This window comes from Mustela putorius, unplaced genomic scaffold, assembly GCF_011764305.1.
Source record: "Mustela putorius furo isolate JIRA1106 unplaced genomic scaffold, ASM1176430v1.1 tig00000095_pilon_pilon_pilon, whole genome shotgun sequence".
In the NCBI taxonomy this organism is placed as follows: domain Eukaryota; kingdom Metazoa; phylum Chordata; class Mammalia; order Carnivora; family Mustelidae; genus Mustela; species Mustela putorius.
Window position 1 is genome coordinate 27935604 of NW_025421280.1, and position 26447 is coordinate 27962050.

General features: G+C 58.5%; 2 protein-coding genes across 5 annotated transcripts; both read left to right on the forward strand.

Moving 5' to 3' along the window:
• Positions 1-10: 10 nt before the first annotated feature.
• On the forward strand, positions 11-10223 carry USHBP1 (USH1 protein network component harmonin binding protein 1). 4 transcript variants are annotated; one of them, XM_013060721.2, is made up of 13 exons: positions 16-1796; positions 2027-2114; positions 2205-2338; positions 2554-2992; positions 5635-5760; positions 5933-6069; positions 6204-6344; positions 6820-6993; positions 7515-7764; positions 8321-8542; positions 9299-9405; positions 9592-9714; positions 9959-10223. In XM_013060721.2, exons 2-13 carry the CDS (start codon positions 2061-2063, stop codon positions 10146-10148), a joined length of 2097 nt encoding a protein of 698 aa, XP_012916175.1. In that variant the 5' UTR covers positions 16-1796; positions 2027-2060; the 3' UTR covers positions 10149-10223. The 4 variants fall into 4 exon arrangements, with proteins under 4 accessions (XP_004761112.1, XP_012916175.1, XP_004761111.1 ...); XM_004761054.3 differs by having other exon boundaries at positions 16-1653; XM_004761055.3 differs by having other exon boundaries at positions 11-2114; positions 9299-9433; positions 9959-10097.
• Positions 10224-13542: 3319 nt separating this feature from the next.
• On the forward strand, positions 13543-23851 carry NR2F6 (nuclear receptor subfamily 2 group F member 6). The gene is made up of 4 exons (XM_045082037.1): positions 13543-14513; positions 18123-18217; positions 21243-21827; positions 23120-23851. Exons 1-4 carry the CDS (start codon positions 14224-14226, stop codon positions 23392-23394), a joined length of 1245 nt encoding a protein of 414 aa, XP_044937972.1. The 5' UTR covers positions 13543-14223; the 3' UTR covers positions 23395-23851.
• Positions 23852-26447: the final 2596 nt, after the last annotated feature.

Sequence of the window (26447 nt, forward strand, 5' to 3'; positions counted from 1 at the left end):
ATGTTTCTGGCCGAATCGGGCGACAGTGGTCAGTGCTTCAACCCTGACAGGCTGGGACGAGGCCTAGTGGAGTGGACCTTTCTATGGAATAGGCTTAAAGGGGTGGAGAAGGCCTCACTTGCAGTGCGATAAACTGAATGCGAGCGACTTGGACGGGACTTAGAAGAAGAGGTAGGGCTGATTGGTGATTGGTGGAGCTGACCCGGCCCTCAGCGAGGGGCTAGTTTTTGCGGACTGAGGTGGGCGTGGCCCACGCCCCAGGCCCCGCCCAGTTACTTAATTCCGTTCCTTATTTTACACATATTTGCAAAATCCAAAAAGACTAAGCCAAAACTATTTCAGACCACGTTTTCTATTTCATGCACACTTCTCTTCTCACCCACTAACCATTTAAAACCCACGCTAACCACCCTCAGTTTCTTTATTTGTAAGAGGATCAGTTAAATCCAGCCCTCATGAGCCAGGCTCTGGTCATTGACAGCCAGGAGGAACTATGTAAGCTGCGTCTTCAAAGATGGAGGACTAGGCAGAAAAACAAGAATGAAAGGCATTCCAGAAAGAAGGAACGACCTTGGCAAAGGTCTGGAGGCTTGCAAGAGCCTTGGAGTGGTGGAGACCTTAACAGGTTAATATGGCTGGAGCAGAAGCTAAGAGTGCAGATTTCATTGTACCCGGGTGCCTACAGGTCAGAGAATTGCAACTTCTTTCCTTACGGCCTTTGGGGACACAGAAACAAGAAGATGCAGCCTCCTAGTGTCTGACAGTGGAATGAGGAAGATTTGGGTGACTCCAGATTCTGCACAGTTTAAACCAAGCACAGAAACAAGGAAAGGATGTTCCAGGCAACACGAAGGGGATCATCGTGGCTAAAGCAAGGAGTATACATGGGTGCAGGCAGCAGGCATAATTTTTAAGGCCCTTGAATGCCGGGTGGAAGAGCTTGAAATGTTTCCCAAGGGCAATGGGGAGTCATGGAGGGTCCGTGAGCAGAGGAGGTGAACAATGAGGTCTCTCTCTCAGGGGCCTGGGTGGAGAAAAGAGTAAAGGGGTGCCTGTGGGTCCAGGGAGAGAGCTGGTCTGGCATCCAGGTGGGAGGGGAGAGGCTTAGGCTGTTATGGATGGAGCTGAGGAAGCCCTTTGGAGATGGATGGAGGAAAAATGAGCAGGATGTAGGGACGATCTGGGTTCTGAGGAATCCCACATTTACACAGGAGAAATAGCAGCTGGTAGAAAAAGCAGAGATGGGAGGGTCAGAGAGGTAGGGAATAAGAAGGGCCTGTTATAATTCTCTTCCTGGATGGATTTTTTAAAATTCCTTGTTGAAATTCCCATGACACTGTAGAAAAATGTTATAATCACCCCTCCCCCCATTTTACAGATAAGGAAACTGAGGCTCAGAGATGGAAGAGACATGAGATCAGAGGCTGAGGTGCGGAAGGACTGACATCTCAGGAGCTGGACACGTGTCCTCCTCTGGGACTGGAGGAAGCTGATGTCCTTGAGGAGGAAATAGCACAATAACAAGTCACATGACCGGGGGGGGTGCTTCCTGTTTCCTGACCCCTCCCAAGCCAGCCTTGGCCAGCCCAGGGCTAAGCAGGCAGTGGCCAGAGCTACCCCAAGAGTGTCCAGGGATTTGGGCCGCTGACCAAGGTACTCCTAGAGGCACAGAAGTAGAGAAGACTGGGGGTACCCAACCCCAAGACTGGGGCCTCTGACTGAAGACCCTGGGGAAGAGAAGTGGCTCCTGAAGTCCTCAAGCCAGGCCCAGATTGGGGACAGAGGGAAGCACAGAGGTAGTGAAAGATAAAGGAGGCAGAGGAGAAGGGGAGATCAGAACAATTCTTAGAGATAGTGAGCTGCCTGTCAAGAGGGGCATTGAAATGTACCAAATCCACACTGATAGTTCAAGATCCCTTCCAGAGGGAGGGGATCAATGCCCATTTCACAGAAGAAGATATTAAGGCCGTCAACAGGGACAACGAAGACAAGAGAGACAAGAGCTGAGATCAGGCTGTGGTTTTAGGAGGAAGATTCAGAAGACTGATTTCTGCACAGCAATGAGTGCTCGGGCCACACGCCCCCGAAGCCGGCGAGGGAGGCACGCTCCGCCTGTAAGTGCCCCCCTGCCTGCCGCACCCAGCTCTTTGGGGCCACTCACAGCCCTGCCAGGCTCAGAGCTTGGCCCTGTGGGTCATTTTCAGGGGGAGCTCGATCCTGTGGCAGAGAGTTCCGAGGAGGTTGAGGCAGCCAGCGGGAGTTCTGAGCTGGGCCCTGGGCCATCTCAGGAGAGCCCGGGGCCAGAGGCAGAGGCCAGTGGGCAGGGCCTAGGGAAGAGGTAAGGCCGGCTTGGTCTGTGCTCCCCACTCCAGCCCTGGTGTATCTTTCCTACCCATAGATGGACCTGTGTTCCTCCCTTGTTCACACATGCCCTGGAGCTTCCCACTGCCTTCCTCAGCCCAACTTTTCAAACCCAGGTTAATGAAGCCCCCGTGAGCCAGAGACCACGGATGACCCCATTTCCAGAACCTTCCATCTCTTACCTCACCATAGGACCAATAAAGAGGCTGAAGGGGACTCTAGCAGAGGACCCGCCCCATCTCCCGAGGGACCCTGCAAGCCTGCCGAGGAAGGCCAGCAGGCCGAAGATGTAGCCCCACTGGACGGGAAGACTGTCCCCCCCAGGCCTGAAGCCTCTGACGTGTTTCAGACTCTCCAGCATGCTCTGAGCTCACTGGAGGCAGCGGCTGCTGCCTGGCGCCACCGGCCCCCAAGCTGTCCGGGGCCTGTGGAGGCAGGAGACAGAAGCGGGGTGGGACCCAGGCCCTGCTTGGAGCAGGAGGGGGCAGGGGGTTGCCAGAGGGAGGCTGCCCGCCTAGCCGAAAGGAATGACTGGCTGCGATTGGCCTTGGGCAGCCGAGAGGAGGAGCTGATTCGCGTGCGGACCTCCCTGCAGGCCATCCAGGCTGAGAAGGAGATGCTGCAGAGAGAGGTGAGTGGAGCAGCTGTCTAAGGGCGAGGCCGGCCTGGCATAGATTCAATCATTCGTTCAAAAGAAAAACTTTTATGGAGCTTTGACTGCTGAGTCCTGAACAGGCAAAGGTCCGTTGTCTTCTAAGTTAAGGTGGTCAGAGGTGGTGACGCTTGAATGAGGAGGTAAGGAAGGAGCCATGCAAGGATCTGGGGGAAGAGCACGCCAGGCAGAGAAGGAACTGCTCTCCGCGAGGTGGGAGTGTGATTCAGGGAACGGAGAGGGGGCCAGTGTGGGGGCGAAGCGAGGGCAGGTTGGTGATGGGGGCACATTTACAGGGTATTGTGGGCTGTTGGGAGTTGGGCTTTTGCCCCGAGCCTGGTGGGATCCTGGAGGGTTTCCCCGGAGCAGAAAGGGGCGGGTCCGTGATGCTGCGTTCACGGGCGCCCTCTGGCGACCATGGGAGGAACAGCCTGTGTGTGTGGAGGGCTCGGGATCCTGCGGACCAGGAGGCATCGGTCCAGACACCAGATGGTGGGAACTGTGGAGGTGGCACGAAATGGGCAGATTCTGGGTGGTGTCGAAGGTGGAGCTGGCAGGTTTGGGTGTAAAAGCCAAAGAAGGGTTGAAGACAAGTCCTGGTTTGGGGTCTGCGGGACTGGAAGGGAGAAATGTGGAGGCTCCACGAGGAGCCGGTGTGATGGGAAGGAGACCAGAAGCTGGTCGGGCCCTAATGAGCTCACGATACCCACCAGACACCCGTGTGGGACCATCAGAGAGACAGCTCTGTGTCTGAGTCCTGAGCTCAGGGGTGGTGTCAGGATTGGAGAAACACATTCGGACCTCTTTAGCATGTGGACGGAATCTAAAGCCATGTGGCTAAAGGAGATGGTGGGGCACAGGTCCTCATCTTGGGCAGGACAAGGGGGCTGCCAGAGCCCAGCCTGAGGGGTGGAGCCCATTTCCTGGCTGGGAAAGGAAATCCCCCCCTCCACATTCCTCTCCTCACCCCCACCACCTCTGGCAACCACCACTCAGTTCTCTCCATCTATGAGCTCAATTTTTTTTTTTGTTTTAGATTCCAAATATAAGAGAGAGAGCACAATGTATTTTCTTTCCCTGACTTATTTCACTTAGCATAATGCCCTCAATGTCCGTCCATGTTGGGGCGCCTGAGTGGCTCAGTCGGTTAGGCTCAGGTCATGATCCCAGGGTCCTGGGATCGAGTCCTGCATCGGGCTCCCTGCTCAGTGGGGAGTCAGCTTCTCCCTCTCTGCCTGGTGCTCTCCCTGCTTGTGGACGCTCTCTCTGTCAAATAAATAAATAAAATATTGGCGGGGGAAAAAAGGTCCATCCGTGATGTGGCAAATGGCAGGATTTCCTTCCTTTTTTTTTTTTTTTTTTTAAAGATTTTATTTATTTATTTGACAGAGAGAGATCACAAGTAGGCAGAGAGGCAGGCAGAGAAAGAGGAGGAAGCAGGCTCCCTGCTGAGCAGAGAGTCCGATGCGGGGCTCGATCCCAGGACCCTGAGATCATGACCTGAGCCGAAGGCAGCGGCCCAACCCACAGAGCCACCCAGGTGCCCCCTTTTTTTTTAAGGACAAATGATATCCTTTGTTTATCCCGAGATCTTCTTTAGCCATTCATCCACAGGGGATCACTTCTGATCATCAAGATAGGTTGCTTCTATGTCCCGGTTATGGCCAAGTAATGCTATAATGAATGTAGGGGTGGGATATCCTTTGGAGTAACTTTTTTCCTTTCCTTTGCATAAATACCCAGAAATGGAATGGCTGAATCGTGTGATAGTTCTAGTATTAATTTTTGGAGGGAGCAATATATGTTTTGGTGTAAACGGCTGCACCAATTGCAATCCTGCCAATGGTGCACGAGGGTTCCCTCTTCACATCCTCCCCAGCACTTGCTATCTCATGTCTTTTTTTTTTTAATTAATTAATTTGCGGGAGAGAGAAAGCGAATGTGGTCCTTTAAGTGGGGGGAGGGGCAGAAGGAGAGAATCTTCAAGCTGAATCCCTGCTGAGCACAGGGCTGGATCCCACAACCTATGAGATCATGACCTGAGCCAAAACCAAGAGTCAGACACTTAACCAACTGGGCCACCTAGGCGCCCCAGTGTCTTTTTGATTTCTTTTTTAAAGATTTTATTTGTTTATTTGACAGAGATTACAGATAGGCAGAGAGGCGGACAAGGGGCGGGGGAAGCAGACTCCCCGCTGAGCAGAGAGCCCGGCATGGGGCTTGATCCCAGCACCCTGGGATCATGACCTGAGCCAAAGGCAGAGACTTTAACCCACTGAGACACCCAGGCACCCCTCTTTTTTATCTTTTTGATAGTAGCTTTTCTAATAGCAATAGGGTGATATCTAATTGTGGTTTTGATTTGCATTTCCCTGATGATTAGTAATTTTGAGTACCTTTGCATGTACCACTTGGCCAGGTATATGCTTAAAGAAAGAAGATTCTTGAGTGGCTAAGTGAGTTGCCCAAGGCTCAGTAGTGGTGAGTTTGGTGGTGTGAGTAGCTAGGTTCCTGCTTCCCAGCTGGGAACTGTCCCAGGAACAGGTCTGCAGGAGGGTCGGTGGGTGATTGGAGCTCCCAGGCCTGACCTACTCCGTCTTCCTTCCCCACCCCCACCCCAGGTCCAGGAGCTGCAGGATTCCCTGCTGAGGCTGGAACCTTTCCCGCCTCCCTCCCGGGGCCAAGCAGGGGCCTCAGGCAGTGGCTCCAGCAGTTCCGGGGTAGATGAGGAGCCCTGGGGGACTCAGGTGAGCATGGGAAGCGTAAAAACCATGATCTTCAGATCTATAGGATTCTGGGCCATGAGACTCAAATCCTGGTCCTGTGATCCAGGAGCTTCTGGGGTGGGAAAAGTCTTAACCCCATGATACTGGGCCCTCAATGACAGTCTGGATGAATCAAGTCCCCTCTTTCGGATAGGACCCCTTCCCCTTGGCTCACCCCCTGCTCCGGCGTGTCCGGAGCGATTCCAGTACTCAGATGCTTGGACCTCTCCCCACTCGACCTCTTACCCCCGAGATCCACATCATGGATGTGCGGATGGAGCAGCTCCGGGGGTAAGGATTACAGATGCTGAGCTCGTAAGGGCGCCAGAGCGCAGGCGAGAAGTGGGGAGAGGGTGGAAATCAGCTGGGTCCTGACCACCCTGGAGACGCCTCTCATTTTCCCTCTTCCCTAATGGCGGAGGCAGGAACATTGAGAAGCTCAAATGTTTCAACCGTCTGCTGTCAGCTGTGCTGCAGGGCTACAAGGGCCGGTGTGAAGGCCTGAGCATGCAGCTGGGCCAGAGGGAGGCAGAAGCCACAGCCCTGCGTATGGCCTTGCAGTACAGGTCAGTGCCTCCCACCCACAATCTGACTAGTGTGGAAGGGAATGGGTGTGCTCAGAGGATGATCCATAGGGAGAGTCTGGGCCCTTGCAGGAAAGCACTTTACCATCCGGAATTACTTTTTTTTCCCCAAAGATTTTATTTATTTATTTGACAGAGCAATCACAAGTAGGCAGAGAGGCAGGCGGGGGGGGGGGGAAGCAGGCTCCCCACTAAGCAGAGAACCCGATGTGGGGCTCAATCCCAGGACCCTGAGCGAAAGGCAGAGGCTCAACCCACTGAGCCACCCAGGCGCCCCCCCCCCCATCCGAAATTATTTTAAGGCAATTTTAGCCCAGGGGTGCTGAAGGAGTTCACATGCTGCTCCCAGCAGTGGGAGTGGGGGACGGAGTGAAGGGTCCAAGGACAAGTGGGTACGCCACCCACACAACAAGATGGGGCCAGGAGTCCTGGAGCACTCAAAATCAGTGTCTCACAGCGAGCATTGCGAGGAGGTGTACGGAGTCCTACTTACTCTCCGGGAGGCTGACTCAGGAGCAAGAGAGGGAATTCCTAAGGGGGACCTGGAGGTGGCAGAGAAGGAAGCCCAGAGGCTGCTGGCACAAGAGGACACTGCCATGGATGGAGAGACACCACGGGATCCACAGCCAAGGTACCCCTGGGAACCTTGGGAGCTGGAAGGGCCAGTGAGTGGGGTGCTTGGGTTGACAGCCACTGGAAGTGCTATAGGGCCCGCCAGGGTTGGCGTGAAGATGGATGATGGTGCCCACTGATTAGAACTGGCGTGATGCTTTTGAATGGAGTTAGCCTGGAGTTGCCATGCACGGGGTTGGCAGGCTCAGCGGTCGTGACCATTGTGTTGGTGCTATGGTATCCACTGTGTTGGCCTAAGGGACAGCACCTGCTGAGTTGGTGTGATGGCTTCTTCTGGGATGGCATGAGCAATAGTAATGTTGACATGATAGTGTTCACTATGTCTTGATGAATGGTGGTGCCCATTGGGGTTGAGGTCATGGTGTCCACCATGTTGGCATGACCATACGCACCACCGACAAGATAGAATCCATCATGGCCAGTATGATGGAAGATGATAGAGCCCACCAGAGTTGGCATGAAGTTAGCACAACTGTGGTCACCAGTGTTGACATTACACACCTCTTCTGTTTCCTACAGCCCCGAAGGCAGTAGTGTAGATCGGCCCACACCGCAGGAGGTGGCTACCCAGCTCTGGGGCTATGTCCAGCGTCTCCAGGCACGCCGTGCTCTGGTGAAGATTCCCCCAGAGCCTGGCCCGACTTTGGCACCCATGCCCACTGTGCCCCACGCAGAAGCCATGGTGCAGGCCATTCTGGGGACTCAGCCTGGCCCGGCCCTACCCCGCTTGGAGAAGATGCAGATCCAGCAGGACTTGGCAGCTACACGGGTACACATGGGCAGTGGTCACTGTGTTGGTCTTTTTTCCTGGGACAAAACCTTTTGCCCAGGCCAAGAGGGATGTGGCTGGGGGACTGGATAACAAAGGAGAGTTCTGCATGGCTGGGGGCAGACTTCCTGGAGGGAGGAGCATTGGACCTGGGATTTTGAGGGATGCATAGGAGTTTGTCTTCTGGAATTCAATTTCTCCTAAGATTCTGAATCTGGCTTTCCAAAATTTCCTTCCTATGGAGAGGAGGAGGAGGCAGGGGATGTAATCTGTTTTTCTCCCTGGCATGAAAGATCTGAGGTTCTAGAGTTGGAGAAACCCCAGACACTTCCACTGAGATGCTACTGGCCCTTGTCTGGGATATGGGTACCCTCTGAACTGCCATTCCTATAGTGGTCACCTTTAGGAGTTGGTTATTTCCCATCATACAAAATCACGGTGTAGGTTCAAGTTCTTGCCCGACCTGTCCTCACTGGGGGGTGGAGGGTCCTCCTGGGGCCTCAGTTTCCCCAGATCCTAGAGGCCCCCACCATCTGCCCACTCCTTGGTCCCTCAGGAGAGTCTGGCAGACCTGATGCTGCGGCTTCAGTTGGTGCGGCGGGAGAAGCGGGGTCTGGAGCTGCGGGAGGCTGCCCTCCGAGCCCAGGGCCCAGCCCACGTGCTCCTGCTGGAGCAGCTGCGCTGGGAGCAGGCCCAGCTCGGGGCTGGTGGGGCCAGCAGTAGTGGCAGCGACAGCAGTGGAGGCGGGAGCAGTGGGGACGAAGAGGAGGTGTCCCAGGTGAGTGGCGCTTCCCAGACCTGGTGGAGACAGGAGTATACTACGGGCCCTGGGGCCCTGGGGCCCTGGTGGATCACAGTCCCCCTCTGAACCTCAGCTGGCGTTTCTGCACAAAGAGATGAGCTGAATGTCAGAGGACTGAATGTCAAAGTTCATACCTGTACTATGGGATTTTTTTTTCTTTGAGGGTATTGAGTCCACTAAGCCCTAAGGAGTCTGGCTCTTCCACTCAATCCTGTGTCTCCTCCTTCCCACTCGCAGGCTTATCTTCTCCAGCATCTCCCCTCCAGTAGCCCCAGCCCATGCATCATCTCTTCCTTAAATTTTGGCTGGAACTTGCTCCCTAAAGCCTTCCCTTTTAACCCTTCCCATCTAATCAGGTCTGTCCTCTGCTTAAAGCCTTCAGCAGCTTCTGGAACCTTCCTTTGAATCGTCTCTCTTACCTCTGAGCCTTTGTAGGTGCTGTGCCCCTGCCAAGAACACTCGTCCCTTACCTCTTTGTCTGATTAAGCCCATGATCTCTCGCAAGTCTGAGCTCAGACCTCTCCTGCCTGCAGATGAGATCCCCTGTTATTTATTTCTCTAGGTAGGAGGAATTTTACCCTCATTGGCGTCTCTCACCAGACTGGGGGCTCTGTGAAGGTGGGGGCTGTGGCTGCCCACAGTTTGGGTGGCTTCAACGTCCAGCTTGGCCTGAGTACGCCCTCCACCTAGGCCAATGTCACTTATCACTTCCCTCCTTTCTGCCTCCCACAGGGCCCTCCTGCTATCCTTGGTGGCAGCAGGGGCATTGATGGAAGTCAGGTGGGCAAAGCCCAGGGCCCGGAGACTCTGGCCCAGGAACTGGCAGCGTCACTTAACCGGTGTGTGTCCGGGTCCTGGGCTGGGCGGGTATGTACAAGGTTCCATGCAGGCACCGTGTGCAGCAGAGGGTTGGGTGTGCATCTGTGTGCGGGTGTGTGCACAGGGAAACACCATGGACAGGTATGGTGGGAGGAGGGAAGGAGCTCCTTCAGCGAGGATCTCCTTTCTCCCCACCCCTGCACCAGGGCCCTGGGCCTGCGGGAGCAGCTGCACTCTCTGCGGGAGGAACTGGAACAGGTGGCTCAGAAGGGGCGAGCCAGACGTGCTCAGAGTGCTGAGCTGAACAGTGATTTATGCAAGGCTCACAGGTGGGTCTCCTTTCCCTGGGTCTCCCTGGGGGACCTCAGAAGTGACCCTGGCTTTCTCTGGGCCTCGGATTTCCCCCATAAAGTAGATGGCAAGTTCAAGCCACTCCATACCTCCCCTTTCTGAGTGGAACCCTAGGAAGATTCAATCTCAAAGAGCTCCTGTTTGGGGTTGGAAATACATAGCTCCTGACTTGGTGGGAGGGGGGCCGTTTCCTGGCTCAGCATCCCTTCCCACCCCCTCCAGTGCCCTTGTCCTGGCCTTCCGAGGTGCCCACCGGAAGCAGGAAGAGCAGCGGAGGAAGCTGGAGCAGCAGATGGCCCTCATGGAGGCTCGACAGGCAGAGGAGCTGGAGGTGTTAGAAGCCACAGCAAGAGCACTGAGCAGGCCCAGACCACCCTCCCGGCCACCCCGGCTGGGAGAGACCTTTCTGTAGGTCCATTGTGGTGGTGTCTGGACATGCCAGACTGTCACGGAGGGCGCTACCATAAACTGTCCTGGAGTGATGTTTTATCATGTGTGACCTTGAATGTTGGGATCTGTTGGGTGGGATGGGGGCCGATGCACCTGTGGGGTCTGGGACCTGATGGAAGGAGGGGTGGCTGGGCATTTGAGAAAGGCTCCCTGGCTTTGACCTGGCGCCCCGTGGCATGTGAATGTGATGCCAGCCAGATCGTGCCAGGGATCAGGCCAGGAGTCAGGCCAAATCTAGGATATGGGGTGAAGGATTCGGGGTCAGCGAGGTCACATGACCAGAACTGACATTCCAGCACTCATGTCTCTTTAGGAGGGGTCCAAAAGGACGGGCACACCTTCCCTTGTCCATACCCTTCCCAGGAAGATGTTGGGTTTGGCCTGGTAGATGCTCCCAAGAGGAAAATGCCTGTATCCCAGAAGGAAAACTGAGGGCCTAACGATTCAGGGTGTGGAAAGTTAGCCAGAAGACCAAATCGCTCCCAAGGTGGAGGTCGGGGAGAGGAGACCTCAGAGGGCTTTGGAACTCTCCTTCAAAGGGAAGGTAGGGAGCTAAGGTAAAGAGCTTCTGGGTGGGGGGCGGACCAAAGGTAAGAAATCTGCAAGTTGTTTACTCCAGGGCAAGGATATTCTGGCCTGAGAGTCTGGATGGTCCCTGGCCAGGTTAAGCTCCAGCTTTCACCTGCAGAGGGCCTGGGAGCCTTCAGGGTCAGGTCAATAGCAGACAGCTAATTAGCATGTCATTTGCATAAACCACACACCCTGGCCAGGATTATTGCTGGGCTCTCCCCCTTCCTCTCGGGGATGGCTGAAAATCCAAGACAGGGATTAGAAAGGTTTTCGTCCCCAGCCTAGTGGTGGTGCTAGTGCTGGGTGCTTTCCAGCCCACACCTGTGCAGGTGTGTACAGTGGCTGCCTGCCACCACGGGGGCCTGGGGTCAGGCAGTCCCGCGCCTGCAGTCAACCTGGTCCTCCTGACGCTCAGCTCCTGAGAGATCGCTGGGGTGGGTGAACTTCGATCGGTGCAATCTCTCTGGACAAAAGCCAGTTTTGAAGAAAGCAGGGAAACTGAGGAGGGCATGAGGGGGTCGGAGGGACCCAAACGGCAATACTGCTTCCAGCACCCCAGACCCACCAGTTTGCCTGCGGTGGGGGGGGTGGGGCAGAAGGAGACAAGGTCACCTGTTGGAGGGTGGGGAAGGAGCTCGGGCTGTTGAAGGGGGAAGGGGCCGGTTCCCAGGCCGACGGGAGCGGGTCTGGCGGTTCCCACGGGTGCCCCCTCGGCAGATGGGCCCAGGGCTCTTTGTCCCCGGTCCGCAGCCGCCACAAGGTCAAATGTCACCGCGGGGCCGCGGGCAGGGGTCAAGGGGGCGGGGCCAGACCTCGACACCCCCCCAGGAGGGCCTCAGGGGTTCCCCCCGCCCCCGCGGTGCTACGGGGAGGAGTCGGGGGCAGCCCAGGAGGGGTTGGACCTACCGGAGGTTCTAGGCTGTGCCTCCTCTGTTTCCCTAGTCTCCAAGCCCACCCCAGACTGCCACTTCTGAGTCTCCCCTCCCTGAACTTGTGTCCCTCAAGCCCCAGGTCCCTGCCCCCTCCCCTTTTCAGTCCCCCTCTGACTCCCTTCCCTGAACTTTGTCTCCCTTCTGAGATGCCTCCTGCCCAGGAATGCTGGAAAGCCCTGTCCGGGGCCCTGGGACCCCTGTCCTCACCCCCAAATAACCAGACAGCACCTCCACATTCCCAGGCAGCCCCAGAACAAAATGGTCTTTTCTAACCATCCAGGCCCCCTTCTTCAGCCGGGCTTACAGGCTAGGGAATGCCACTCTAGTCAGTCCCCCGGCAAGGCCTTGCTCCCATCTAACCCCAGTCCTTCTTGCTTCCTGTGCTTGCTGAAACCTCCCCCAGCTCCCACCCAGCCAGACTCTCCCTGGGAGGCCCAGAGGCCCAGGTCTGGGTGTGTGGTGCCTGGCTTACGAGGAACCCTGTTATACTCTTAAATGTTGCATGATCTACAAGATCTCCCAGCACCACCCCCACGGGGCCCCCAGCCAAGGTGCCTCCTCAGATATAATCTGGAGAAGGGGTTGCCTTTTCCCAAGGCCCTTCCTGCCAGGGGCAGGATCAGTGGGGGCACAGGGCACTGTTTTTCCTTCTGGCTCTGAGAGGCCCAGCCACGTGCCCCGGTGTCCAGCTCTGGGCCCAGGGCCCGGGGCGGGGCATGAGAGAAGGCCTGCAACTGGACCTGGGGGACTCCAAGGTGAAAGGTCACTGTAGGAAGGGCTTTTCCAGCTGGTTAAACGTTAACAGGCCCAGAGCAAGAGGCTCAGGCGTGCCCAGCCCAGGGCTGCCTGGGCAGAAGGTGGGGGTGGGGGTACACAAACAAAGGGTGCTTAATAAATGCTGGTGGACCCTATGGGGTCGAAGAGGGCAGGTGGGGGAAGCTGTAAGCCAGCGGTCACTGAGAGGCTCCAGGGAGCCTGGCAGAGACATCTGCAGTCCAGCCGGTGGCCTGGCCAAGCCCTTTATGTGCAGCACCGAAAGAAAAGGAAATTAAAGAGGAAAAGGGGCAGGCCCCAGTAGGGATGCTGGGCATTTCTGCTGCCTCTAGCCTAGCTGGGCGGGTGGGTGCCCTGCCCCCAGAGGCCTAAAATCCTGGCGAAGGGGCCCCTGACCTCGCGCCCCCGCCGGCCACAGACCACAACATCCTTTGGCCCTGGAGATTCCCAGCACCAGGTGTTAGCCCAAGCTGAAAAAGGGTGGGGTGGGGGTCGGACGCGGCGACTTTCTGGAAGAGGAAGCAAACACAATCCATCAAGCAACTGTGCAAAGAAATGCCCCAGGGTGTGTGTGTGTGTGTGTGTGTGTGTGTGTGTGTGTGTGTACACTGCGCAGGGGCGTGCCCCCCCGGGGGCAACCGGCCCCCTATTATTGCTTCTGCGGGGAATGCAGGGGTAGGGTTCTGAGGTGCGCCTCGAGGGCGGTTGAGTGAGGCATCGTCCAAGGCCGGAGGTGGAGGGGAGGGCCTTGGAGAGACATCTTGGCGAGCCTGCAGAAGGGCAGAGGGCAGCAGCGGCCAGGCTCCCGCCGCGGCCCGGCAGGGGTTAAGGCTGGAGTCGGGCGAGGGCGGGGGCAGAGGGGGGAGGAGGGGGGAGGGTCAGGCCGTGCGGCCCCGTGCTCCGCCCTCGCCCCTCCCGCCGGCCCGGGCGCCGGGCGCCGAGCGAGGCCACCCATGCCCTTATAAGGGTGGCCGTCGCCGGGGCAACGAGCGCCCGCCCCCAGCCCGCGGCGCGCGCCCCTGCCCCCGCCCCCGCCCCCCGCCCGCCCCGCGAATGGAACGTTGTGTGTCAAACCGGCCGCAGCGCGAGGCCGGCGCGCGGGGTCGGCGGCGGCGGCGAGAGCGAGGCTCGGGCCCAGGCGCAGGCCCAGGCCGGGCAGGCGCGGCCGCAGAGGGGGCGGCAGCTCGGGAAGCGCCGGCCCGCAGGCTTGCAGGCCCCGAGCGGCCGCCTGGGGGCCCGGGGGAGCCAGGGGGCGCGGCGACCGGCCCCGGCGCGCGCCTGCCGCCCCTCCCCCGCGCCGCGGGCGGCCGCGTAACTTGCGGCCAAACTTTCCTCCCGGCCTCCCGCGCTCGGATGGCGGCCCGCTAAGTTGGCCACAGCCCCCGGCCAAGCGGCAGCCAGGCCAGAGGGCGCCCCCTGCGCAGCCTGCGCCGGGCCATGGCCCGCGCGCCCCCGCCGGGGCCCCAGGGCGGCGGGGCGCGAGTCCCCGGGGCCCCCGGCTCGCGCCTCTAGCGCGCCCCCCCGCCCCCAGGCCCGGCCCCGCGCACGCGTGGGAAAGTTGGCCTGGAACCGGCCCGACCAGTTCTGCCCGGGCGCGCGGACCGGCCGCAGGAAGTTGCTGCAAAACTTTTTTGGGGGGTGCAGCCGGTGCCCCCCGCGCGCCGGGCCCGGATGCGTGCCGGGTAGGGTCCCCCCGGGCCGAGAGGGGTGCCCGGAGGGAAGAGCACGGAGGGGGCGCCCCGGCCCCGCTGCCCTGGGGCTATGGCCATGGTGACCGGCGGCTGGGGCGGCCCCGGCAGCGGCGGCGGCGGCGACACGAACGGTGTGGACAAGGCGGGCGGCTACCCGCGCGCGGCCGAGGAAGACTCGGCCTCACCCCCGGGCGCAGCCAGCGACGCTGAGCCCGGCGACGAAGAGCGGCCGGGGCTGCAGGTGGACTGCGTGGTGTGCGGGGACAAGTCGAGTGGCAAGCACTACGGCGTCTTCACCTGCGAGGGTTGCAAGAGCTTCTTCAAGCGGAGCATCCGCCGCAACCTCAGCTACACCTGCCGGTGAGCCCCCTCTCAGCGCACGGCTGCTGTGCACTCGGCCCCAGCTTGGGCCGGGCCTCTGACCTGCTCGGTCACCTTGGGCCTGGCGCTGACCTTCCCCGGGCCTCCACTCCCCTCTCTGAGATAGGGGCACAGACCCCTCTCCCCTCCTCCATTCCATTCCTGGGATTGTGTATACAGTCGGCGCTGTATCGATGCAGGTCCCCCTCCTCAGGTGGTCCCTTGCGGCTTCCGCCCCAGTTCCTTGCTCCTTCTACCTCCCTCCCTTTTTTCTGGAGAGGGGTCATCTCCGTGCGGGGAAGGGTTGGGGGGTGCTGTCAGGGGTGGGGTCCTAACCCCAGGGCATCCCTTCTCGGGGATCTCGGCGCGCAGGGGACCCTGCGGGAATCGAACGTGGAACTTGGACTGTGGAGCTCGCAGCGTCCAGGGGCCATTGTCTGCGGCCGCGCGGATCGATACGGCGCGCCCTTGGGGTCAAATATCACTTCCAAAGTCGCCCTGGCCACCGAGGCGGCGGCGGCGGCGGCGGGAGCAAGGCAGGGGTGGCACCAGGCGGCCTCCGGCCTCTTTCGCATGGGTAGCCCTGCTGTGGGGGGAGCTGGGCTTGCCTATGGTGGGGGGAATTGCCCGCCCCCACCCCACCCCACTGTGGGCTCACTCTGGGCCTTGGGTCACTGGAAACCGCCACCGAAGGGCTGGGAGGGGGGCTGCGTTTGACCACACCTTGGCTGCTCCAGCCCTCCCCCCATGCAGGAGTGGGTTCAGGCCTGGGGCTCCTGGAAAATCCCTGAAACTTCGGTGGACTCTGACAGGGTGGGGGTGAACGTTTCCAAGAAGGAGCCCTGGGCCCTCTGAGGTTGGAGTCCCCGCTGACAGGGTGTGGCCTTACTGGTTTCTCTGGTTGGTGCTGGGGTCGGGTGTCTAGCCCAGGGCCCCCTTTGCTGCTGCTCTTCTGTGAGTGCCTTTTCGATCCATTGATGAGCTCCTACTCTGCACCCCCACAGGAACATGTGTAGGCCCTGTAGAGCTGGTATGGAGAGTCCCGTTTTCCAGATAGGCAAAACTGAGGCCCGGGGAGGTCCTGGCCCAGCCCTAGGGCACCCAGGGGGAGACCCTGCCCCAGTTGGGGCTTAGCAAGGGGAACTGGGATAGGGAAGAGGGGAGCAGCTGAGTCCTGGGCAGGGTGTCCCCAGGGAGAGGGCAGCTGATGGAGGGCCTGTTGGTGAAGCCAGAGGGCGGGGTCCTGGGCACCAGAGGCTGGAGTTTGGCCCCAGGTCTGCGGTCAGGGCCTTGTCTGGGGTAGCTGTGTGTGTGTGTGTATGTGTGGGAGAGCTGGCTCGCTCCCTCCTCCAGTGCTAACTGGGCCACCAGACTTTGGCCTCATTCTTGATGCGGGAATACCCGCCTGCTCTCTGGCCAGGTCTTTGGGGAGGGCAAGGGAGGAGCTTCGGTGGCTCTGGGGTCCCAGGGGGCTCTCTGAAGGTGGGAGCGGGGATCTACAAGGCAGGGGAGGGGGGCATTGTTTGGGGCTGGCAGATTCTCCAGAAGCTCTGTACTGTGTGACCAGGTGAAGTCTCTGGCCCTCTCTGAGCCTCAGATTGGTTCAGCAAAGTCCCCTCGGGGCCTAGCCTGGGAGGTTTGATGCCAGCCCCTCAGAGAGACCCCAGCTCTGATCCCAGCTCTCTCCCAGCCTGGAGAAGGCACAGTGAGGCACAGATGCTCCCTGCCTGTGGAGTCTGGGTTGGGCTCCGGGGAGAGATGGGTTCGGAGCCCCAGGAGAGAGCAAGGGGCTCTGCCCAAGGTTCAGGGAGGACTGCCTGGAGGAGGTCCCTGGGAGGTAGGCCTTAAGGCAGGAGGGGTTTGGCAGGTAGAGGAAGTGAAGGGCACTTCTGGGGCAAGTGTGGCCCAGGCAAACACTCAGTGGCAGGTTAGGGGAGCAGTGTTGTAAGATGAGACCACCCAGGCGTGGGAGAACTTAGAGGTGAGTGGATCAGAAGTGCTGGACTGAGGATGACAGGGAGCCAGAGAGGAGGGTATGTGAGCAAGGGAGGGCAGGGATGGAATTGGACCAGAGGCCAGAAGCCTTGGGAGGAGGCTGAGTTGGGCCATGGGTTTGGGTAAAGCATGTTCTCCTTAGGTGGGATAACAGATGGAACTTACTGTGTCCCCGTCTGGAGGGACAGGAGATCTGTCTCAACTCTGTAGCTGGGGAAGTTGAGGCAGAAGGCTCAGGACCTCCCCTGAGGTCAGGGGCCCTAAGCTGGGCCCCTGCCTGCCTGCCTGTCTGCCCCAGGCCTGGCTGTTTCCACCCGGCTGCCCAGGACCCTCCCACTGCCTGCCTGCTGGGCTTTGTTCTGGTTCTGCCTGAGCTCTCTCCACCCTAGCAGGGCCTCTTCCTGGGGGCTCAGGCCCGGCAGGGGACAGACGCCTGGGCTTAGAGGTTGGCGCTGTGGGACGTGGACACTCGGAGACCCGCAGCACCTCAGCTCTCCTGAACCTGCCATTGAGAGCCCCCTGGCTTGGGCTTGGGTCCTGACACCCTCCCTGAAAGTCCCCCCGCCCCCCGCTGATTCCCCCAGACCCAGTGCATCACAAATAGAGCTGGCACCGGGCCTCCCATTTCCAGATGAGGAAACTGAGTCTTGGTGGAGAAGTCGCTGCCCCAGGGCTGGGGCTGAGTACCTGTGGCTGAGATGTGTTTGAATTTTAACTTCATTGAGAGTTCGTTTTACTCTGCGACTGTCTCTGGGTCCCCTCTTGGTACCCAGCTGGGACCCCAGGAGTGTCTGCCCCAGGTCTGGGACTTGGAGAGCCTGGAGCCCAGGATAGAGAGACACCGAAGGAGCACAGGGATAGGGTCTAAGGGAAAGAAGTGCTGGAGAAATTTGAACAAGGGCCTGAATCTTCCTGCTTGGGACTGACCCTAGACGGGGAGCTCACTCTGTTGCTGGGCGGGGCCCCAATCCCAACCTTGGAAGGGGCTGTGATCCCTGAGGGCCATGCAGAGGAAGCTTCTTAGGCTCAGCTGGGAGTTGGAAGGTGTTCCCCCAGAGGAGGGCACATGGGTGTGGGATCTTAAAAGGGAGCACAGGGGTTCATTCATTGATTCATTCGTGGCAATCTTGTGCAGGGTGACAATCCTGGGGCCCTACTGTGCCCAGAGAAGACTGGCCCTGACCTGGCCCTAGTGTCTTAGTTAACCCCCAAGGCCCGGCTCCCTGACCACATACCTTTCTTTGCTGTTCTCACATTGCCCTTGGGACAAAGACCCCCATCCCTTAGCCCCCACAGAGACCAAGTAAAATGAAACTGTCTCCAGCCGAAAGCTCTCCTCACCCCTCTGCCTGGAATGGCCTCTCTGCTCTGGGGGAACTTCTATTCATCCTTCAAAACGCAGTTCCAACACTACCCTCCCTGGTGTGCTCACCTACTTTGTTGCAAATTTGCAGCTTAGCCCCTGTGACCTTCTGGGGATACCTGCCCAGCCCTGGGGGCCAGGAGGGTGGGGGAGGGCACTGACGTTTCTCAGGTGCAGCCTTCAAAGGTGGCTTAGAGGCTGGCTCCAGGGGCAGGGCGTGAGTGTCATGGTGGCCCCCTGCCTGCCTATAGGTCCAACCGTGACTGCCAGATCGACCAGCATCACCGGAACCAGTGCCAGTACTGCCGCCTGAAAAAGTGCTTCCGGGTGGGCATGAGGAAGGAGGGTGAGTACCCGCCCGGAGTAGGGCAGGCAGAGGGCCAACAAGCAGCCTGTCTCAGGGGTCTGGGACCTGTGGAGGGTGGGGTCTGGCGCCCGCTAACCTTGTTACCACTGATCCCACGATCTTGTAGGTTTCAGTCTGGCCCCGGGCCGGAGGAATCCAATTAGCCACAGTCACCGGCAGACGAGCCAGGGATGCAAGGGACACCCTGATTCAGGCCCCCATTAGGACAGTTCTGCTTCCGAGCCCCTCCTCTCCAGGCCCTCTGGCCTCAGAGTCAGGTTCTTTGGCCCTGACACCTTGGTGACCCGTGTGTCCCCTTAGCCTGGCCTGTGTTGTCTGAACAAGCGTGGCTTTTTTTTTTTTTTTTTTTTTTTTTTTTTTTTTTTTTTTTGATTGCTTTCTTCATCCTCCACCCTCTGCTTTGTGTTTGTCCAAGGCAGGAACTCGCCCCGATTAAGGCAAAGGGCAGCTTACCCTTCCGCCTGACCCTGGGTACCTGGAGCCAGAGGGAGGCCCAGCCCCTTGTCTCTGCCCTGGGGACTTGTGTGCAGGGACGGCTGGGCCCAGACCTGGACCAAGCACTCTTAGAATGCAGCTGGAACCCACAGGCTGCCACGTGGAGCCTGGTGGGCTCAGGAGCAGGACCTGACTGGCGGGACGAGCACCCCAGGCTGGGCTTCCTGTCTCTGTCAGGACTGGTGTGGGGTAGGCTGGTGGCTCTTCGCTGCTTCTTGAGTCTAGCCTGCTTTAAAGTTGGTGTCTTCTCTGCTGGCTGCTAGGAAGGGCTCTGGCAATGGCCACTCAGTCTTTCTCTTAAGACCATCTGATTACTCTTTGGTCCTTTTAAGTTCCCGGATGACTTGCCCCACCCTGACAACCTGGATTTTTGCCTCTACTTGTCCATTTGACCTAAAGTCCTGATGTACTTCAGATCAGGGCTTCAGATCTCCGAAGTCTTGGGAGTGGGGAAAAAAATCATAATCACAGCTTATGCCCCAAGCACAGTCCACCTCAGGGCCTTTGCACAGGTCGTTGCCACTGCTTGGAGCACTCTTACCCAGATACCGGCATGCTTTCTTTACCTCTTCTTCTCTTTTCTTTTCAAGGGTGGGGGGAAGGGCAGCAGGAGAGGGCCATAGAGAATCTTAAGCAGGTTCCATGCCTAGGGCAGAGACCAGTGCAGGGCTCAATCTCACAACCCTGGGATCATGACCTGAGCAGAAATCAAGAATTGAAATGCTGAGCCCACCCAAGTGCCCCTTATCTCTTTTAAGGTTTGCTCAAAAAACACCTCCTCAGAGAAGCCCTCCTGGTTACTCTTCACCATCCTCCTTTATTTGGCACTATCTACCTTGCTCTGTAGTTTACTTGCTCCCCCACCAGCATGTCCATTCCCTGGGGACAGGGACTTGTGTTTGTCTTGTTTTCTGACATAGCCCCCGTGCCTATCCAGGGCCTAGAACATTGAAGGTGCTTAATACATGTTTCTTGGCTTGAATTACTGCCCATTTCGCCCTTACTATATGCCTAGTGCTGTTCCAAGCAAGTTGGATTCTTATTAATTTAGTGGTTGGTATCATCAGTGTCATTACCATCTGCATTTTACAGGTGGGGAAATTGAGCACCGAGAGCAGAGAGGTGAAGAAGTCATTTCCCAGGGTCAGAGAGCAGTAGGGTTGGGTTGGGACTTGAACCCACGCAGTTTGGGCTGAATAAAGAGGAAGAGCTGGGGAAGGGGTTCTCAGGAAGCAGGAATAGTGAGTGCAAAGGCTCTGAGGTTGGACCATGGCTGGGTGGGGGGTGAAATGGTGGGATATGGGGTTTAGAACTGAGTGAGCAAAGGGCTGGGAGGAATAGGTCCCTCCCCTCCCCCCTGGGGGACAGGGGATTGAGATGGGATCCACTCTCTGGCCATATCCAGCTACGCCTCTTTGATGGTTGAGACACAGAAGTCCTGTGGAGCCTCGAACCCAAGCCCCCGCTTCCCTGCTCAGCTCTGCTAGCCCCTGGCTCCCACCCACAGTCTCTTCCCCCCATTCATTCCCTGGCTGATTGACCAGAAGTTCATGGAGATGAGACAGGGGATGCCAGCTCATTAAAGATCATTAGTTTCTGTCTGGCTTGCAGCCCAGTCTGTCGCTGCACCCCGTCCACGGTGGCACAGGTCAGGTGAACTATCCCTCTGTGTCTCAGTGTCCTTCCCATTCATCTGAATCCTGGGGACACTGGCCAGCAGTTGGTGCTCCCCTTACTCCCCCTTAACGGGCAAGGCTACTGATGGCTGTTCATGTGTAGGGCTGGGACCCCACTCCTAGCATGGGGGTGTGGTCACTGCAGAGGAGATCTGCCCTTGGGAGCCATGACCTGGGGAGTGCAGTGAGGGGGGGAGCTGGAGAAGAGATCCCATCTCCATAGGAGAGATCACTTGCTTTAAGGATAGGCTGGCCAGGGGCCGCAAGTAGTATGAAGGTGACCCCTCCCTGGCCCCCTGTCAGCTCTGGGACCCCCGTGATTGACAGGGACACGAATGACAAGTCTAGCTTCCCCCTCCTCTGAGGGAGGGGGCCAGGCATCCCACCACCCTGCTTATCAGCAAGCAGTGGGCAGTGGGGGTGGCTGCAGTGGGTGGACATGGCCGTAGGCTGAGGGCACAGGGCAGAGCAGGGTGGGGCAGGTCGGACCCTGGCTCTGGGCTCCCACTGGAGCTGTGCCCCCGTTGGGTGTGGTGGGAGGTCCAGGGAAAGGCTGGGTGTGGGAAGCCTTTGAGGAGAGAGGCCGAGGGACCCTCTGATGACATTATCTTTCCCCCTTTCTTCCTCCCCACCTGCCCCCCATGGCCCTGGATACCCATTTTCCCCCCTTGTTCCTTCCCTCCCTCTCCCCTGTCTGGTCTCTCTGTCCCTCAATCCCTCCCCCATCCCGTGGCGCCCTCCCCGCCGGATTCCCGGGGTACCCCTCTCTCCTCCCTCCGCCCCTGCCCCCTTCCTTTCCCTCCTTCCCACCCATCTCCGTTCCATCCCCACAGCGGTGCAGCGCGGCCGCATCCCGCACTCGCTGCCCGGCGCTGTGGCCGCCTCCTCCGGCAGCCCCCCGGGCTCGGCGCTGGCGGCCGCGGGCGGAGACCTCTTCCCGGGGCAGCCGGTGTCGGAGCTGATCGCGCAGCTGCTGCGCGCCGAGCCCTACCCCGCGGCAGCGGGGCGCTTCGGCGCGGGCGCGGCGGGCGCGTTCGGCGCAGGGGGCGGCGCGGCGGGCGCGGTGCTGGGCATCGACAACGTGTGCGAGCTGGCGGCGCGGCTGCTCTTCAGCACCGTGGAGTGGGCGCGCCACGCGCCCTTCTTCCCCGAGCTGCCTGTGGCCGACCAGGTGGCGCTGCTGCGCCTCAGCTGGAGCGAGCTCTTCGTGCTGAACGCGGCGCAGGCGGCACTGCCCCTGCACACGGCGCCGCTCCTGGCCGCCGCCGGCCTGCACGCCGCGCCCATGGCCGCCGAGCGCGCCGTGGCCTTCATGGACCAGGTGCGCGCCTTCCAGGAGCAGGTGGACAAGCTGGGCCGCCTGCAGGTCGACTCGGCTGAGTACGGCTGCCTCAAGGCTATCGCGCTCTTCACGCCTGGTGAGATGCGCTCGCGCTCCGGTATGGGGGGGTGCACGGTGAGGGGCGACCTGGACCCTGACCCCAGCTTTCCTCCCCTCCCCACCCCTCACCCCTACTGTAGCTGGCCGGACCTGGCGCCCAGCATGTGCCTGAGCGCTGATGGGGCAGTGTGACACCCTGCCCCCAGGTCTCCCTGAGAGCCCTGAGCCGGGCTCTCCAGAGCCACAGCTGAGCCCAGACCCGTGACTAAGGCCCCACCAGGCTCTCCTTGATTCCCAGGCTCCCTGAGACCCGGGTCCCCGACCTCCACTCTCTCATCAAGGTGCTGTTCGGCCCTGAGCAGATTGAGAGGGGGAGGATGAGGGAGGTCGGTCCTGGACACCTGGTTCTGGCCCTTGGTCCCTGACCTTTGTCCTTCCCAGTACCTCAGACCCTCATCCGCCAAATCAGGTGCTGCTTCCTGCTTACTGTGCAGCTAAGGAGGCAGCCGGCCGGGATCTCTGGCCTTCCCTGCGCTTTCCACTCCCTGATTCCTGGGCCCTCAGACTTCTGAACCAGGGCCCCCCAACTGCTCCCAAGGTAGTGTCCTGGCAGCAGGGGCCCCTGGAAGTGGGACTGAGCAGGGGCGTGTCTTGGAGGCCTCCTGCGGTGGGTGGGGCTAGGGCGGGGTTGTCCCAATACCTTCCTAGTCCTAGGTTAACCACCTAGCATCCAAAGCCCTATCTTACTCTGGTGGCACAGCTGGTTCTGCACTCTGGAAGATTTCAGATCCCAGTGTCTTGATGGGGTCAGGGATGCAAGAACCAGACCTAGGCCACTCTGAGAGGTGGCTTTCATTTGATAAATGTGGCTTTGCCCCTCATTCCCCAGAAGATTCTTTCTCTACCTTACCCGTTATGGGTCCCCAGTTTAGATGTTGTCACATTCACTGACACCCTAGGCCTTTCTGTCTGAATATTCCCTCTGGGGTTGACCTGCCCTCCCAAGTCCCTTCCCTAGCTCCTCCTCCCCTTGAGCTGGATTAGAAATCGTCACCTTGCCAAAGGCCTCAGTCGGGGCTCCTCTGTCCTTGAGACACCACTGTCCATGAGACACTACTGTCCACACTCCTGTGTCACTGGCCTCAGTGGAGGTCACCCCAGTGTCTCTGGAGGACTGGCACTGCCCGAGATGCCCCCATTTGTGCCTCAGGCCTCCACCTCCCACCTGAATGCCCTCCCCCACCCCCGCGTGGTGCCCTCTTGTCACCCCTGGGGCCTTGTGTTCTCTGGCCACGTCCCACCTGATCTACCTGGCCCTTGTCTCTCCAGATGCCTGTGGCCTCTCCGACCCAGCGCATGTGGAAAGCCTGCAGGAGAAGGCGCAGGTGGCCCTCACAGAGTATGTGCGGGCCCAGTACCCGTCCCAGCCCCAGCGCTTCGGGCGTCTGCTGCTGCGGCTCCCGGCCCTGCGCGCTGTCCCCGCCTCCCTCATCTCCCAGCTGTTCTTCATGCGCCTGGTGGGCAAGACGCCCATCGAGACGCTGATCCGAGACATGCTGCTGTCAGGAAGTACCTTCAATTGGCCCTACGGCTCTGGCCAGTGACATTGCTGGGCCAGCCACACCATGGCTGGGTCTGCACACCTCAAGGGACACGGATGCTTTGGCCTCATGCGGGGCCCCCAAGTGGAGGACCTTGGCTTCTCTCCTCAGACTCCTGTTTTTTAAAGACTGTGAAACGTTTGTCTCCTCTGTTTTTTAAATGATCACAAAACCAAAAAGAGAGTGCTTGTCCAGGCTCCAGCCTCGGCCTCCCCAGAACTCCTGGCCAGAATAGAGGGCGAGGGACCGAGGGACCCATTCCTGGGACAGCCTGATGCTCAGCACCCCAAGCATGAACTTTTGGGGCCGGTAGGGTTGGGTTCCCTCATGTGACGGCCTGGCGTCTGGACTAGAGGGGCCGGCATAGTAATGTGCCAGGCAGGTTGTCTGGACATGTAATCCACGTTGGACACTATATGATGAATGAATCAAGGCCAATAATAAAGATGTTTCCTACCTGCATGGCCTCCATCGTCTTTGTGAGGGGAGGGGAGGATGAGGGGTCACCCCACCACCGCCACCCACTCCCAGCCATCTGGAACACACACAACCTAGGAACAGCCCTACTTGCTGTTTTTGTGGGGAAGCAGCTGGGTGCCTTGAGGGGTCTAGCAGTCAGCTGTGAGTCGACAGGAGTTGAGTTCTGTAGATGGCTCAGGTTCAGGTTCAGGCTTTGGCCTGTGAAGGTGGACCTCATGGATTCACACAGGGCCTGGACCAGACATCTTATTGTTTCCTTTGGTCAGCTCTTAGTCATGGTGTCTGGGCCCCATTGTCCTCAAAAGAAACATTTGGAGGTAGTCCTGCCACATGTTTAGACAGAGCCCTCCATTCCCCTGGCCACAGCAATTGGTTCAGGGAGGCCGTGTGGCCCACAGCTAACCATTGAGATTTGATGGCGGGATTTGGAAGTAGAATATAATCGAAAGCAGAGCCAAAAGAGCAAGACCAGCTTCCCAGGATGCCTTTGGAGCCCCTGGATCAAGCCAAACCTGAAACCTCTCGGTTCTTCAGTTCCATGATCCCTAATTTACCCTTTTGTGCCTGAGCCCTCTGAGTTTGGTTTCTTCTCACATGTAACTGAAGTAACTCTCGTTTCAGAGACTGGCATCTGGAAGGTGGCGCTATCAAAGGACAAAGTGAAATGTGGACTTTAAGTTGATATGGGGTGACGGCACTGGGACCTTGCCATCCCGGCCTCAGAGGCTTGTGGCCCAGCTCTGTGGTAGGAAGGGTGCCCTTGAGACTGAAAGTCAGGACTGTGGTTCTGGAGCATAGGGAGAAAGAGCCTGGATGGTGGGGGCAGGCCAGGAAGACGAGCCCTCCATCCAAGATGCCCCTTTGAAAACAGGGAAGAACTGAGGTGTTGCTCTGCAGGCTGGGTGCGTGCTCAGCCCTTAAACCTCCACCAAAACGCTTCCCATGAGCACCCAGCCTCCTCCATGTCCACCTTGGAAGAGGCCTAAGCAGGAAGACACGGTGTTTGAATCCATTTCCTGGGGAATAAATGGAGGTCTCATGGATATATGCTCTGCCCCTAGAGGGGACTGAGGCAGGAATGGGATGGAGAGAATACTGAGCTCCCACTGGGAAGGGGGACAGATTCTGCCTGGGGTCCACATCTTCCACGATGTCCTGCAGGTAAGCAAATGTATGTGCCCTCCAATTGGGCTGGACTGAGATGACCTATTAGATTCTGTCTGTCCTGCTGTCCAGAGACGGGGATGTCTGTCTAGGCATGACTGCAGAACTCTTATAAAACCCTACCCAAGGGCACCTGGGTGGCTCAGTCATTAAGCATCTGCCTTCAGCTCAGGTCATGATCCCACGGTCCTGGGATCAAGCCCCGAGTCAGGCTCTGCGCTCAGCAAGGAGTCTGCTTCTCTCTTGCCTCTCCTCCTTCCCCACCAACTTGTGTTCTCCCTCTCTCTCTCAAATAAATAAAGACTTTACTTGTTAATTAAGATTTTATTTTTTGAGAGACAGACACAGCCAGAGAGGGAATACAAGCAGGGGGAGTGGGAGAGGGAGAAGCAGGCTTCTCACTGAGCAGGGAGCCCGATGTGGGGCTCAATCCCAGGACCCCAAGATCATGACCTGAGCCGAAAGCAGACGCTTAATGACTGAGCCACCCAGGTGCCCCAATAAATACAATCTTTAAAAAACTGTCAAAAGGGGGCGCCTGGGTGGCTCAGTGGTTTGGGCTGCTGCCTTCGGCTCGGGTCATGATCTCAGGGTCCTGGGATCGAGCCCCGCATCGGGCTCTCTGCTCCGCAGGAAGCCTGCTTCCCTCCCTCTCTCTCTCTCTGCCTGCCTTTCTGCCGACTTGTGATCTCTGTCTGTCAAATAAATAAATAAAATCTTTAAAAAAAACCAAAAAACAAAAAAACAAAAACTGTCAAAAGGCCCCCCATGGGGAGCCTGCCCCTACCAGTGCCCCACCCACCCAGTCTCAGATGGGCATGGAGTGGGCACCACAGGACTCTCCTACAGAGCCAGGCCTAAGAGCTGTGACCCTGGAGTCAGCCACCATTCAGCCTGCCATGCCCCGGGAGAACTGATTTTTAAGGCTCAGATGGCGTCAGCATTAGGGAATCCAGCGGGTCTCTTGGGCTGAGTGTGCCCCCTTCAGGAAGTCCCCAGTGTCCTGCCAAAGGAATTCCATAGGATGCCCACTAACCAAGACTAGGGAGGGTCCTCAGCCAGCCCTCCCTCTGTTACTGGAAGCTTTTTCTTTAAGGATTTATTTAATTATTTTAGAGAAAGCGAGAGAAAGCAGAGGGAGGGGAAGAGGGAGAAGCAGACTCCCCACTGAGCCCGGTGCCCAAGGCAGAGCTTGATCACATGACCCCCGAGACCACGACCTGAGCTGAAACCGGACAGATGCTCAACCAGTCGAGCCACCCAGGCGCCCCAGTTACTGGATATTTTTGGCTCCTGGAGCTCCCCCAGCCCAAGCCTGGCTAGGTTAAGTAATGCTGGGTGTCGGCCCCTCAGCTTCCCACCAGAAGGCCATGGGTGAGGCTCTGGGTGGAGAGAGAACCCTCTGGACAGAC

Bases quoted from the DNA above. Each gene is read 5' to 3' on its own strand.
- USHBP1 (XM_004761053.3), top strand. From the start codon at position 2,061: ATGAGTGCTCGGGCCACACGCCCCCGAAGCCGGCGAGGGAGGCACGCT. The intron at 6,345-6,819 runs GTCAGTGCCTCC...AGTGTCTCACAG, and splicing joins CGTATGGCCTTGCAGTACAG to CGAGCATTGCGAGGAGGTGT. The intron at 7,765-8,320 runs GTACACATGGGC...TTGGTCCCTCAG, and splicing joins AGGACTTGGCAGCTACACGG to GAGAGTCTGGCAGACCTGAT.
- NR2F6 (XM_045082037.1), top strand. From the start codon at position 14,224: ATGGCCATGGTGACCGGCGGCTGGGGCGGCCCCGGCAGCGGCGGCGGC. The intron at 14,514-18,122 runs GTGAGCCCCCTC...GCCTGCCTATAG, and splicing joins AACCTCAGCTACACCTGCCG to GTCCAACCGTGACTGCCAGA. The intron at 21,828-23,119 runs GTGAGATGCGCT...TTGTCTCTCCAG, and splicing joins TATCGCGCTCTTCACGCCTG to ATGCCTGTGGCCTCTCCGAC.